Source organism: Hakea prostrata, unplaced genomic scaffold (assembly GCF_041222555.1).
Source record: "Hakea prostrata isolate BN-2017 unplaced genomic scaffold, UWA_Hpros_2 contig_94, whole genome shotgun sequence".
Taxonomy (NCBI): Eukaryota; Viridiplantae; Streptophyta; class Magnoliopsida; order Proteales; family Proteaceae; genus Hakea; species Hakea prostrata.
Genome location: NW_028291213.1, coordinates 30461 through 46599, shown reverse-complemented (window position 1 = coordinate 46599; position 16139 = coordinate 30461). Strand labels below are relative to the sequence as shown.

Here is a 16139-nt window from a genome sequence, read left to right as displayed (position 1 = left end):
TATTATTTGCTTAACAAAACTTTGAAAAAAATGCTACTCTGAGTCATTTGTCAACTCTTGTGGGAATTTACTATAGGACAAATCTTTTGAATGAAACAGCAGCTGATTGTTATGATTCCTATAATAATAATATATATTCCCAGTTTATTGAACTTTCTTCTGTTGCTAGTGTTCATGTTGTTTTAAGTGTGGGGACCCATACCCATAGTGGCTCGATCTTCCCTGTCCTGTTCAACTGATAAAACACTGCTTGAGTTATGAATTAGCCATTGACTAGTTTACTCTAAATTCAGATTTCACCCCTCCATTATTTGGTAATTAAAGTTGGCTACATGTGAAGGGACATCGATCTGTTTCTTATTGTGAAATTACCTTGGTATATCTTGAATGTTGAGTACTTGGTCAAAGTGGTGCATGTATTTATCAAGACGGAGTTGGCGTGCGTTAACATACATGTCTACGTACATCTTCAACACGCAGACAAATGCTTATATATATATGATAATGAATCAGCTGCAGTAGTGGACCCAGGGAATTGATCGAACTCCTCTTTGCTTGCAAAGTCTGAGGGTTTATAGAGAAGTAAGTTAATTTTTAGGTTGAAGGGGAATAACTTTTTTGGTTGTCATTCTAATCACTACTTGTACCTTTTGACAAATGTTGCAGGGAAGTTCCAGACTGACGTCGGCAAAGCTTGGGCTTCTGAGATATTATCTATCAAGAAGGAAAAACCACTAGCTCTTGTATACGCAACTCTATATATCCTGCTGGTTTTAGTTTCTTATTGTCATACATCATTAATTGTCATTGTTAATTCGTTCTGAAGTCAAGGGGCCTTAATTAGATGTGTTTTAAATCCGGATGGTGCATCTCCATGTATATGGGAAGCTCAATTGCTTAGAAGCTAGGTGTATCTAATTTGGACCGACATGTAGGGCTGAAGTGATTTTGTTTTTAAGTTTTGTATCCCTCACTGGCACCTTCAAAGTGGTTGGAAGTTGGAACTCGTGAAAACCTTGACTATGTACATTCTCTTCTTTGGAAGTTAGCTAGCCATCCTTGAAAAGCAGTCCTGAGTTGTTCAATACCTAGTTACTTGGCTCTTCCATGACCGTGTGCATGCATTCTCTTGAATTAAAATTTGCTTTCTGGTTTGAATGGTATTGGGTTTTACCAGTAGCCAATTTTGACATGTTCTGGGCCGGCCTGAGAATATTGATTCTCGACCTTCACACAGAAAATTGTCCTACCACTCCCATGCATAAGAGGAATTCACCTTTGATCTTTCGCATGGACAAGAAGCTTTCTATCCTGTTCGATCAGACTCATTGCTCAGTCATGTCTTGATCAAAGAATACATGCTTCAGTTTTCTACTATAATACAGACTTATGACCAGACTGTTGGGTTTTGTGTCGATCCAGTCTGAGTTTCTAGTTGATCCTATGAAGAAAAAAAGAAAAAAAAAAAGAGGTTGTGTTCTACTTTTGTTGAATATAATTGCCATTGATAAGACTCTTTTAATGTGTTGTTGGATACTAAATGGAAGTGCTGCTGAGACTGGAATTAAGAATTTTTGTCAGTTAATTTTCTTTCCCAATCTCAGAGTTTTGGAACTGGCAATTTTGTATTTATTGGGGGCGGAGCTATAATATACACACTACTAGGGAGAGTCAAACTTGACTTCTTCACTAAAAGGTGTTGGTTATTGTCAACTAAACCAAACTAAACCAACCCTTTGATGGTAAATTTTAGAGTTTGACTAACATGTTGAATAATAAACATACATTGATATAAATGCATGGTAATGATGGTGACACTTAATAAGATTCTATAATTCGAATCCTTTCTCTATCCTGTCCGTTTGACCGTTGGAAGAACATGTCATGTAGATGGGTAAAATTTTAACCATTGGATGGAGAGGAATCACACCGTTTGAAAATGGACTAATTCTGTTTCAGCCATTTCTAAACAGTAGATCTTGAGAACACAATTGAACTAATGAAAGCAGCTTCGATGAATACACGGATCTCTGGCGGGTTGAGTACCAGATAATAATAAATCAACTCCTCCATCTCTTCCCTGTCTTGGACCCCCACTGCCCTCACCATTTCAACGATGGATTCCTTCAAATCTGCAAATGGATTGAAAAGATAAGTACTGTTTCACTGAGCACACGGTACTATTTGCAAACGCTCCATGAACGTCATCAGGCAAGCTCGCTGAAAAGCTTAGACTATTATTTTGTCGTCTGTGTATACTCTTGTCTCTTCTTGGTCTTGTTGAGTTCTTCAACGACAACAACTTCCATCCCTTCTGCAGGAACAAAGCTCACAACCAAACTAACTGGTTATCGTTTTTCCTACTTCACCCAGACTACATTTATAGCTAGCAAGACCTAGCTCTCGTTGCATGGCTCCATTGGGCCATATGGGCGTGTAAATGAGGCCGGATTGATAGGAGATGATGGGTGGGGGTTCGGATTGATGCTGCTCTACAGATAAGGAGGTTAGTTAGTCACATGGATGTGGTTGTGTATGGGAGGACCCAAGTGATTGGAATTGCATGATTAGTATGACGCAGATCAATCATACTATCATACTACTATTATAAAAGTAGGAACTCAAAAAAGGATGGCTACATTTAGTTTTCCCCTTTTACCCCTCTAGATTCACACAATTATCAACTTCACACAATTAAATTTACATTAAACTTACACAATTAGTATGCCTACAATTGTAAATACAAATTATTGAATTGATTTTATTTTCTAATATTTTTACCCCTTCACACAATTAAATTTACATTAAACTTACACAATTAGTATGCCTACAATTGTAAATACAAATTATTGAATTGATTTTATTTTCTAATATTTTACCCCTATTTAATTTTTCATTAATTCATTCAAGAAAGCAAATACGCGATTGATCGTTTCAATAATTACAATTATCATTATTTAAATTAAAGTCAATGAAACCCCTGTAAATACATTTAGTTTTCCCCTTTTACCCTATTAGTCAATTAAACCCCGACCGTTCAGCTTGCCCCAATAATCCCAATTGATTTTATTTTATAATAATTGACTTCCTATTTCATTTTCCAATAATTCATTCATGGCTTGTACATTATTCATTCAAGAAAGCAAATACGCGATCGATCGTTTCAATAATTATTATATTATGATAATGAAATTCATGGCTTGACACATTAATGAAAATCATTCAACAAAGCAAATACGATCGACCGTTTCAATAATTATTAAATTTAAATAATGATAATTGAAACCCCTGTAAATTGAAGTCGATCGTTTCAATCATCATATTATCATAATAAAATCCAATTATCATTATTAAAATAAAATTCAATGAAACTCCTGGAAATTAATCGACCGTTTAGCTTGGCCCAATAACCCAAATAATCCCAATTGATTTTATTTTATAATAATTTGCTTCCTATTTCATTTTCCAATAATTCATTCATGGCTTGCACATTATTCATTCAAAAAAACAAATACGATCGACCGTTTCAATAATGAAATTCAATTTTCATTATTCAAATTAAATTCAACAAAACCCTGTGAATTCAAGTCGATCGTTTCAATCATCATATTATCATAATGAAATTCAATTTGCATTATTAAAATAAAATTCAATGAAACCCCTGGAAATTAATTGACCGTTTAGCTTGGCCCAATAACCCCAAATAATCCCAATTGATTTTATTTTATAATAATAATTTGCTTCCTATTTCTTTTTCCAATAATTCATTCATGGCTTGCACATTATTCATTCAAAAAAACGAATACGATCGACCGTTTCAACAATTATCATATTATCATAATTAAATTCAATTTTCAGGGGTTCTAATTAAATTCAATGAAACCCCTGAAAATTCAAATACTATCGATCGTTTCAATCATACTACTATCATAATGAAATTCAATTTAAAGGGGTTCAAATTAAATTCAATGAAACCCCTGAAAATTCAAGTCGACCGTTCAGCTGGCCCAATAATCCCATATAATCCCAAATATATTGAAGAATTCATCCAATACCTCCATTCTCAGTTTCATCCTCCTACCTGCAAGTTTTTGGCACCGAATAGAACATGTGTGTGATCTAAAACTATTGTAGAATTGCACCTCCATTGTCAGTTTAACCAGCTCCATTCTGAGAAATCGTCACTCTGACAGCACCTAGCAGGACCTAACAGCAATTGTAGAGGTATGTTAAATCACCATTTACATAAACCTTTTTAAAAATTGTTTAATTTCATGCTATTGCAATGAACATAGTTCAGTTTGATGGTGTACAGTTTTATCATTTACTGCATATCTGTATACAATTGCTACCTTCATGAGTGGTGACTTACCAAATTTCCGCTTCCTAATCTTCTACCAACTCTTCATAATCTTGAGGTACAAAATCAATCTCAGAGATGACTATGATAAGTCATCTCTGAAAAGGAATTGCACCTCAGTCACAGATATCAACTAACCAAATCCATTGTATACAATACTAGCAAACTAGAAATTCAGAATGAAAACAAAATATCAGGTTCAAGATATATTTAACAGTAAACTAAAGTTTCTCTGCCATAAACAAAAATTACTGAACCCGCATTGCACTACAATTTGAAACATAAATGAGGAACATACTGAGAACCTCAAAGGAGTCCAAAGACCATATGCATTTGCAGTTTACCAACATATGTATTTACCTTTTGCTACAGGAAAGCTTCGATTTTATTGATTTAGAAAAGTTCAGTTTGATGTTAGTACATAAATTTCAGTTTGATGTTACTACATAAGTTCAGTTTGCAGTTTTCCAACACATGTTCTTATTGATTTTGTTAATGGAGTGCTTAATCCAAAAAATTATTTGGCCAACCCTGGGAACACTCTAACAATTGCCTAGCAGCACAATTTTCCTCTAAATGTTGAGATTATCTGAGGTTGCCAAGAATCATCTTCAGGAATGAAGATTAGAGCCATCTTAGGGATCACTGGGACAACATTCTTGTATGATATTCGCAGTACGGTCCCTGATTTTGATTAACATGTTTTGATTTTATTGAAGATTCAAACTCACAAAACTAAGTAGCATCACCTCCCATACCCATTGCATAAACCTCCCAGCCCCTCCCCCTGTCTGTGCAAACCAGAAACCCCTCCCCCTTGCTGTCACCCCCTTCACAGCACCATCCCCAACCAAATTCTCAAACTCACGTGTAAAAATTCTCTACTGGTTGTTTTTGGAATCTTTTAGTATGTCATTTTCCCATTATTCTACCCATATAATTGTTGTTTTTAAATATACTTTATACTGTGTGCTTTCAGCAGCCAGTGGGAAAACAGGCCCAACAACGGACAGAGAGAACGGAGAACAACTAATATTCTCCAAAAGAACATAAAGGACCACAGGTATGTTATGATATAATTAATTTTCTTCAATTTGGTTAGGGAGACTTCTTAGAATTATGCCTTATTATTTTCATTCCACATTTTTTCTATTGTTTCGGTAACAGCTAAAAGACATTTGAACTCACATATTTTACTATTCTTTCTATAACAGCTGTAAGACATTCTTTACCTCTGAATAAGCTACAGCACCTGCAAAAGGTATGTTAAAACTCTTCCCATTCTAACAAATTGTTTTCGGCCGATTCACCTACACCACTTTTAAGGTATGTTTAAATTCATTTCAGTATCGTTATCTATACATTCCATTATGCATACGTTAGAGCCTTTATGAATAGAAAATTTGTTGATTCAAAACTGTTTGCAACAACAAAATTCCACATTTAATCTATTGTTACTTTGCATGATGTCGACACCAGTTAATATATTTTATTTATCACTCTTCCCATTCTAAGAAATTGTTTTCGGCCGATTCACCTACACCACTTTTAAGGTATGTTTAAATTTACTTCAGTATCGTTATCTATACATTCCATTATGCATACGTTTGAGCCTTTATGAATAGAAAATTTGTTGATTCAAAACTGTTTGCAACAACAAAAATCCACATTTAATCTATTGTTACTTTGCATGATGTCGACACCAGTTAATATATCTTATTTATCTTCTGATAAATATTATTCATCCACCTGTCTTAGTTACAACTTATTAGTATAGGTTGTTTAATTCTGTCATTTCTTACAAACTCCTAACAGATCTTAACAACAAATAGAATTCTAATAGGAATTTTATCTTACATACGACTTTTACTTATGTCAACATAGACCAACTTAATTTAAAAAGAAAAAAAAAACCTTAAAAAGTAGAAACTCAAAAAACATGGCTGCATTTTGCTTTCTTATATATATATATATATATATATATTTTCACACCAAAGAAACTGCTGATCACCCATCTTCTACCTAAACCCTGTCGATAAATACCCCCCTCCATCTTTGATAGTAGGCTTATAATATGTAATCGAAAACCGTACAGCATATAAGGAACAAAATAAAGAAGAAGAGATAGGGCTGTAGGAACAACCATATGAGGTAACAGAAGGAAACAACCATATAAGGTAACAATTCTATTTCTAAGTAGAAAACTCCCTCACCGGACCCTATAAAGCAGTAGATCCCCAATTAAAAAAAAAAAAAAACCTCCTTTCTCTGGAATTCAAGATCCAAAATTGCATCCACTGGATTTTCTGATCCTCACATTACAAATCAAATACAACCTCTATAATATTACCTAGAAAGAAGATATGGTGAATCATTTAAGCATGAAAAGAAAATAATCGCTATATAACCAAGAAGCTAAATTATATTACCTCAAACCAAATGTTTAACCAAAACAAAACAAGGATCTCAACTATTATTACAGATTTAAGTGAACCTGATAAAACAAAAATAAGACTAACCTCTAATATTTAGATATATATAACCAAGAAGCTGGAAAACCATAATTACAGAAGCATCAAAGCACACACTTCAAATTTAAAAAGAAAACCAGAAACTAAGTTAAGTAGATAACAAAAACCAAATTCGAATCACAATCGCTAGATGGATGAAGCCGAACAGGACAAAAGAGAAAAATTAATAGGAAGGAACTATCTAATTGAAACATGAAAGACAAAATACATAGCTACAAGACAACAAAAGCAGATTACAGTGATGGAAGAAAAACTAAAATGGCTTACCCATCCTCAATAATGAGGGTATTTTTAGGTGGGAGCTACCAACCTGAAGTTGTAGGGGTCATGGAAATGAGAAGGCGGAGTTTGCATATTGAAAGAAAGTCACGATGTCATGAAGTCGATGTGAGATCAGCCGCAAAATAAATAAAATTGACTACTCTACCCGACCCCGGATAAGCCTCCACAAAAAAAAAAAAACAAAATAAACCCGGACACAAACTAAATAAATTAGAAGAGATAGGGCTTTTGAAATACGTTTCACATCGAACTGATGTGATGATGAACGATCTCATACGAAAACACAACGATCTGCTAGATATGATTTTTCGTTAGACTTCATTAGGATCGAAATAACCTTTTTAGTGCAAGAAACCAAAAAACCCCTCCTCTTCGATACAGAACAAAGTTGCTGGGCGTGTGCATCAACAATGAGAATTCCAATGTCAAAATAAGGTAGAAGAGAGAAGAGGGTTTCAAGGAAAATGCCCATCAACGGATGAAAACAAAAAATTGGAATAAATTATAAAAGGAAATGTGTGGGAGAATAACCTGATGAAGGGAGATTTACGGCTAAGGCACTCAAAGGCGTGAAACAGAGGATGCAGAGGACGGCTTGTCGGAAACTGCGTCATGCGCCTCTTCACCTTGAATTCGTGCTGCCATTGGCAACGCCACTCGCCACCATCGCTAGGTACACAGAAAATCCAAACAAAAAAACCCACACCCTTAGAAAAGCTACGAAAACGATGTCAACATTCAAGATAAAGGAACAAAAAACCCAGAAGAATAATGAAACCCTATTCGCCATGAGCAGATGAACCTACGACATCAACCTAACTTCGACTCAGCGAAATGCACGAAATATCGACGACGTTATCGGATACTTTTCTAAAATCAAGGATCTGACGAAACTGCATCTATTCTTCATCTTCTCTTCACTGCCTTCCAAACCGGCGACGCCGAATCCTTTTTCCAGTCAACATCCCCTTGAACCACCACGCCGCTTCATTTCTCAAAAGCAGAAAATCAGTAGGTAACCTTTAGAGAATTACAACCAACCTGCCAAAAAGAAGGTGAAGAGTAAACGGAAACATCAAGGATTTTCTAGGATAATAACTGCTTAAAAGAACATAAAATGCGAGGAGATGAAGGAGATTTAGAGAAGTAGATAGATAGAAAAGACTAGAAGAAGAACAAACATCGGGTGGCGTAGTAGTCATCATTAAATTAAATAAAAGATAAAAATACGTGTGACCAAGTGAGGAAGGAAGGAAGTGATGAGTCGACACACGTCACACACCATCTCATGAGTGAATTTTATTTAAACCGACTGTGTATAGACCGACTGTTATCTACTTTGAAATTACATATATCATTTTCTTATCTTATAAATGTAAATACAAAATATTACATATATCATTTTCTTATCTTATAAATGTAAATACAAAATTTAGGGTTCTACGACTGGTCCAAAGACTAATATCTATAAAAATAGGATGGTTTTATTTAAGTTAGATTCACAGGAATTTGTTTTAAATGTGTTAGATATGTTCATAGACTTTACTACACTATATAAGTACCATTAAAAAACAAAACAACTAAAAGTACTAAGAAATTTCAACTGTGTAGCCAAAATGACGAAAAAGAACTCCATCAACGAGATAGCAGCTTATGAAGAGAACATAGAAATACAACTTCTGCTACAACAAAAAGAGATGAAACCATACCAAAACAACAGAGGATCGGGTAGAATACTCAAACTGGTATTCATGGATTCGAAGGTCAGTACAAACCACAATTAAAAAAAAAAACCCAACCCACATTGTTTAATAAAAATAAACCCTATAAAAATATTTACAAACTTACAACTTATTCGTCATGCAAGGGACAGCAATACAAGGCATAATGTTCAATGAAACAATAGACAGAATTGGAGATATGCTAAAAGAGAAAGAGACATACATCGTCAAAAACCCCTTGATCAAGAAAGTTAACACCAACTTCACAAACATTCATAAGGAGCTGGAAATGGCATTCAACAGAGACTCCAAAATAGAAGAATCCATGGAGCAACTCAAGCGTAATATATTCCAGCACAATTTCACACCTCTTGATTCAATAGAAAATGAGTATGAGAAGCAAAACTTGACAATTGGTAAGCACTCGTAACTATATATCCCTAAATTTAATTAAACTATTACTTAAATAATATTCTACTAATTAACAATGTATCAAATTCATACAGATGTGATTGGAATCATAAAAAGAAGGCAGAGGATAATCCAGTTGGATGAACGGAAATTAAAAAGAGACATCCACCTATGTAGCAAAGAGTAAGTTTACAACATTTAAAATTTAGTTTTATAAATAAAACATATAAGAAATACTATTAAATTGATTATTTGCTATAATTGTCAATAGGTTGGACGAGATAACAGTTACATTGTGGGGGAACCACACAACACCACACAACACTGGAAGGAGAAGAACAATATCAAACAATGTCTCACAAAACAATTATAGCATTAATGTCAGTGAGAATATCATCATACCAAGGTAATAACATTAATTTACGATATAGTATTAACAAACCATGTAGTATGTTCACATTTAGTAACAAAATACAATCCAACAACAGGAAAATTATCACTGTCAACAACGGGAGCAACAACAATTGAAATCAACCCAGAAATAAAGGAGACCGAAGAATTACTGCACTGGTAATGATACTAACTCAAGCTATTATCACAACAATACATATTCTTGCAAAACATATTCAACTAAATAAATTTTCTGTTATGATAGGTCTACAACTGAAGATGGAATGGACAAAACCGACCCATTAACTTCATTGTACTTTAAGTACAAAGATGCAGAACAAATAACTTTCAAAGAAGTGGTGGAAAATGAGCAACATTCATTCAAGGTATATCATCTATAACTTTGCAGTTTTATACTGTAATGAAATTATTAAAAAAAAAAAAGCATAATCTCATAAGATTATTAATAATTTCTTATTTTTAACAGAGAAAACACTACTTCGTCCATGGAATAGTGTTGGGAGTTGACATAGATGAACCATGGTACAATGCATGCAACAAGTGCAACAAAAATATCTATCTCGAAAAAGAAAAAGGGACATGTCCCAAATGTGGAGACAACATAATGTACTACAAGAGGTAATATTATCATACCTAAAATTTCAAAAATAACCAATATTGTAAATATATATGCATACCTAACATAATTGTTTATTCTACTATCAGATACATGGTGAAGTTCAAAGTGTCAAATGGAAATGAAAAATTCAACATCACCATTTTCGACGAAGCGGAAATGCTATTGAAATGTCCTGCGTCTGACTACAATGACAAATTAAAAGAGGTGAAAAACCATAAAAACTATTCATAATTATTTATTTACTCAATTCAATTATTCCAAAAAACTCACAGAATAAAAATAATTTGTTGCAGAACCAACAAGTCCTACGTAAATACATCTCAAAGATTTGCAACTTCTATTTCAAGATAGACAAGTCAAATGAACAAAGCAGATCAAGAAGAAGTATTGTTGCAGAAATACTCAAAGAATCAAACCGCGCTGACAATGAAGAGATAATGGATGTACCGGATGAGAGCCAAAGGGGGAAGAGGATTAAAATTGAAGATTAATAACAAATAATACACTTCTCCAAACTACTATTTACATTTTGCAATACAATTCCAAATTGTATCTTTACATAACTTTAAATTTGTTTGATTAATACATAATTAATATCAGAATTGCAGTTTCAAATTATATTATATACTTGAAAATGCAATATAATCTCTCTCTCTCTCTCTCTCTCTCTCTCTCTCTCTCTCTCTCTCTCTCTCTCTCTCTCTATCTCCAAGGCATGACCAATTTAATGTATTTGCATTATATATATAATATAATGATGGTTATGTGAATTACTAGATAGGGACCATCCGTATCCATTGCTTCTTTACAATTTACATATACCGTGAAAAATATAATGTATTCATAGAATTGCTGGGTTTTACGTAGATTGTTTGAGTAGAACTTCCATCATACCAACATTAATATATATATTCCCATAGTAAACAACTATGCAACGAACAAATAAGCGTTCAGAACACCAAACGAAAAAGTACAATGAATTTAGAAGGTTGAAAAGGGCAAGAAGACAAGAAGTCCAGAAATCAGGGAACCAGTTGCATATAGTAACACGATATGATAACAGTTCAAGCTCCTCAAATCAAATTCAAGATGACACTGAAATTACAGAAGGTAAGATATATCATGATCTCATGAACCAAATAAATCTCACAAATAAACTATATATCTATCATAGTTAACTAATGTACTATGTCAATACAACAGAAATGGAACTACAATGCTCCGACATACACATACTACAACAAGTTCCACCATGCATACACTGTGGAGCAAAGAAATTCCAATACGAACCTCCTTCATTATGCTGCTCAAATGGAAATGTTGTACTAGCACAAACCACAATTCCAACTGAACTATATGAGCTATTCACTACTCAAACAACACAGGGTCAAGATTTCAGAAGATATATAAGGGCATATAATAGTATCTTTTCATTTACTTCTTTTGGAGTACATGTTGATAAAGAACTAGCGAATGCCAAAGGAGGAGTGTACACATTTAGAGCTCAAGGACAAATCTATCATGAACTGCCTCCAATAATTCAAGAAAGACAAAGCCCCTGCTATTTGCAATTGTATATCTTCGACACAGATAATGAGTTGGAAAACAGAATGAAGATACTTGAAGATATGAAATTGAAAGAGCCAATAGTGTTGAAAATAATGCAAATACTTTCAAATAATCCATATGCAAGATTCTTCAGAAGCTTGAAAGATGCTGGTCCTCTAGAGTCTCGGGAAATAGTAATCAAGAGTGACATCAATTTAGACCAAAGAGTCTATAACAAGCCCACAGTTGATCAAGTAGCAGGCATATGGATTGAAGGAAATAATCCAAACATCAAAGAAAGATGTGACATAGTTATCCAAGGAAATTCAGGAAAAAAACACTCAGTGAAACATTACTACGGATGCTATGATGCGTTGCAATATCCATTGTTATACCCAAATGGAGAAGTTGGGTGGCATCGGAACATTAAGAAAAAGAGGGCCCCAACAACAATTCCAACTGGAATTACTTCAGAGGAAGATGCCCTTTTCCAAGCTGACGGACAACATGATGAAGGTAACGCATTCTAAATAAAAAAAACAAACAAAATATTTATATTAGACTAAAAAAGAAATTCATAAATTTTCCTATATTTGTAGGTTTCGATGAAAGCAAAAAAAATAATATATCTCCTAGATCATATTATTGCTACAAGTTACAAATCAGAACTGATGATAATTCGATCCTACTACACTCTGGAAGATTGCTACATCAATTCGTTGTGGACATGTACATCAAAATTGAGGCAACAAGATTGGATTTTTTCCGCTGCAGACAATCAAACATCCGAGCTGAATTGTATAAAGGAATTGTTGATAGTATAGCAACTGGAGAAACAAGAGGAAATCAGATTGGGAAAAAAATGGTATTACCTGCTTCATTTATTGGAGGACCAAGAGACATGCGTAGAAGATATCTTGATGCATTAGCTTTGGTCCAAAAATATGGAAAACCAGATCTCTTCATCACTATGACCTGTAATCCTGATTGGATTGAAATTCAAGAACAATTACAAGATGGACAAGTTGCACAAGATAGGCCAGATCTTACTGCAAGGATTTTTAGAGCAAAACTTCACGACCTTAAAGAGCAGCTGTTTAAGAAAGCAATACTTGGCAAAGTTTGTGCACACGTACATGTGATTGAATTCCAGAAAAGGGGATTACCACATGCACACATGTTAGTTATTTTTCAAAAAGAACAAAAAATCATAAATCCAGATACTTTTGACAAGTATGTTTGTGCTGAAATTCCAAATGAAGAAAAACAACAACAATTATATGATAAGGTTGTGAAGCATATGATGCATGGACCTTGCGGAGATCTAAAAAGACATAATGCTTGCATGAGGAACGGGGTTTGTAAGAATCGTTACCCAAGATCTTACAATGAAAAAACAATGCAAGGACAAGATTCATACCCAATTTACAGAAGAAGGGATAATGGAAGAAAAGTCATGATAAGAAAACATCTATTGGATAATAGATGGGTTGTACCTTATAATCCATATCTCTTGACAAGGTATGATTGTCATATAAATGTAGAGATATGCTCTGGGTTGAAAGCAGTAAAATATCTCTATAAGTATGTATACAAGGGGCATGACCGGGTTGCAATTTCTCTAGCATACAACACTGAAGATTATTTCATGGATGAAATAAAGCAATATAGGGATGCAAGATGGGTATCAGCACAAGAAGCAATGTGGAGAATCTTTGAATACAATTTAAATGAGATGTTCCCCTATGTGATAAACCTTCAATTGCATCTACCAAACAAACAACTTGTTTGGTACTGGAAGAATAGAGATCTCATTAATGTGATTCAATCTGATAATACAACAAGAACAATGTTGACTGAATTCTTTAGAATGAACACAATATGTGAAGATGCGAAGAATTATTTATACAAAGAATTCCCAGAGAAATTTGTCTGGAATAATCAAGCAAAATGTTGGACAAGAAGAAAGATTAAGGAGGCAATTGGACGAATCAACTTGGCTAACCCAATTGAAGGAGAGCGATTCTATTTGAGAATGCTACTCAATAACATTAGAGGACCAACATCATTTGAAAATATTATGTGTGTAAATGGAGAACAATGCAACACTTTCCAAGAAGCTGCAAGAAGAATAGGACTACTGAAAAGTGACAATGCAATTTCTGACTGCTTAAGAGATGGGGCATTATTCAACATGCCAATAATGGTCCGAAAACTATTTGCAACAATACTGGTTTATTGTGAACCGGCAGATGTTCGAAAACTTTGGGAAGAACATTTGGAAGCCTTATCTGAAGACTTCAATACACCAACTCCATGCATAAAAAACAAAACTAATGAAACCTTGAAAAGTGTTCATCAATTCTTACAGTCAATGGGCCACAGTATAGACCAATATGACCTCCCAAAGCTTCATGGACAAATTAGTGAAACAATTGCAAATCGTTCTAAGGAAATTCAAGATGAATATGCAATCCGAATTCCAACTGAAGATTATGAAGCACCAACTAGAATGAATGACGAACAAAAAAGGACCTACAACATCATTCTAGAAGCAGTTAAAGCCAATACTGGTGGGAAATTCTTTATTGATGGACCAGGAGGAACTGGAAAAACATTTCTATACAAGGCAATATTAGCAAACATAAGAGCAGATAATGGAATTGCTATTGCAACAGCAACATCTGGAGTTACAGCTTCAATATTACCAGGAGGAAGAACAGCACATTCAAGATTCAAAATTCCAATTAACATTGAAGATTCAAGTATCTGCAATTTCTCCAAGCAAAGTGTCACAGCAGAATTGATTCGAAGAGCAAAGTTAATTATATGGGATGAAGCACCAATGGCCAAAAGACAAGCAATTGAGGCAGTTGACAGAACATTCCAAGATATAATAGGCAATACAGCAGCATTCGGAGGAAAAGTTGTCGTCTTTGGGGGAGACTTCAGACAAGTATTACCTGTTGTACCTCGTGGAACCAGAGCACAAACAGTGGAATCCAGTTTGGTCAAATCATACTTATGGCCAACCATAAGAAAGTTACAACTAACAACAAATATGAGGGCCATAAATGATTCCAAATTCAGTGAATACTTATTGAGGGTGGGAAATGGAGAAGAACCCACAAAAGATGATGATATGATTAAAATACCACAGGAAATGTTGATCAAAATGGAAGATGATAAAGCAGGAAAAGAAGAATTAATTAAAGAAATATTCCCTAAACAGCAACAACAACTCTATTCAGCAAAGGAGATCACAGAAAGAGCAATTTTAGCAACTAAAAATGAAATAGTTGACAATATAAATGAGATAATGATTGATAGATTCCCAGGTGAACGTCTGACATACTATAGTTATGATTCAGCAACAGATGATGCAGACACACAATATCCTGATGAATTCCTCAATTCATTGGCACCAAATGGATTGCCACCTCATCGTTTGATACTCAAAAAAAATTGCCCTGTAATGCTCCTAAGAAACTTAAATCCTGCACAAGGAGAATGCAATGGAACAAGATTGGTTTGTCGACAACTCCAAAAGAATGTCATCCTAGCTGAAATTGCAGTTGGTCAGTTCCAGGGAAAATTGGTTCCAATTCCAAGAATACCATTATGCCCAGCAGAAAATGAAGGATATCCCTTTCGTCTAAAAAGAGAGCAGTTCCCAATTCGACTCAGCTTTGCAATGACGATTAACAAGTCACAAGGTCAAACAATACCAAAGGTCGGTATCTATCTCCCTGAACCGGTATTCTCACATGGACAACTATATGTTGCATTATCAAGAGGAATCTCAATGTCAACAACAAAAGTATGCCTCAAAAAGCAAAACAAAGCATCCAAGTTAGAAGATCACACAAAGAATGTGGTTTACAAAGAAGTTCTTATTGAAAGGTAATAAAACACAACATTTTACATACATTACTATAAACATAACTACATATTACTCATCACATTCATCAAAAAATTGTTTACAGGATTACTGAGCAATCAACATCGACTCAGTGAAAAGAAGCAACAAAATAGTCCACAGAAGGTGAAAAACTCTCCAACAAATTACCATCAAATTGTCTGAATGTTTTTATTCATCTTGCATGCTCTTAGACTTTATTGAATCATCAATGTCCAGCTCTTTTTTTCTCATTCGTGTTTTACTGGGGAACAAGTATACTACTAACATAAATTTGAAAGCCATGGATATGTCAAACCTTCTTAAACCACAACGAATCTGACACACAAACACTAAA

General features: G+C 34.3%; 2 protein-coding genes across 2 annotated transcripts; both read left to right on the top strand.

The window, feature by feature from the left end:
- The first annotated feature begins 9033 nt into the window (after window positions 1-9033).
- On the top strand, window positions 9034-10826 carry LOC148998923 (replication protein A 70 kDa DNA-binding subunit B-like). The gene is made up of 7 exons (XM_089141606.1): window positions 9034-9310; window positions 9401-9488; window positions 9577-9711; window positions 9961-10081; window positions 10183-10334; window positions 10422-10539; window positions 10629-10826. The coding sequence occupies exons 1-7, from the start codon at window positions 9034-9036 to the stop codon at window positions 10824-10826; spliced, it is 1089 nt and encodes a 362-aa protein (XP_088997732.1).
- A 438-nt stretch (window positions 10827-11264) lies between these two features.
- Window positions 11265-15900, top strand: LOC148998922 (uncharacterized). The gene is made up of 4 exons (XM_089141605.1): window positions 11265-11445; window positions 11539-12399; window positions 12483-15786; window positions 15870-15900. The coding sequence occupies exons 1-4, from the start codon at window positions 11265-11267 to the stop codon at window positions 15898-15900; spliced, it is 4377 nt and encodes a 1458-aa protein (XP_088997731.1).
- The last annotated feature ends 239 nt before the right edge of the window (window positions 15901-16139 follow it).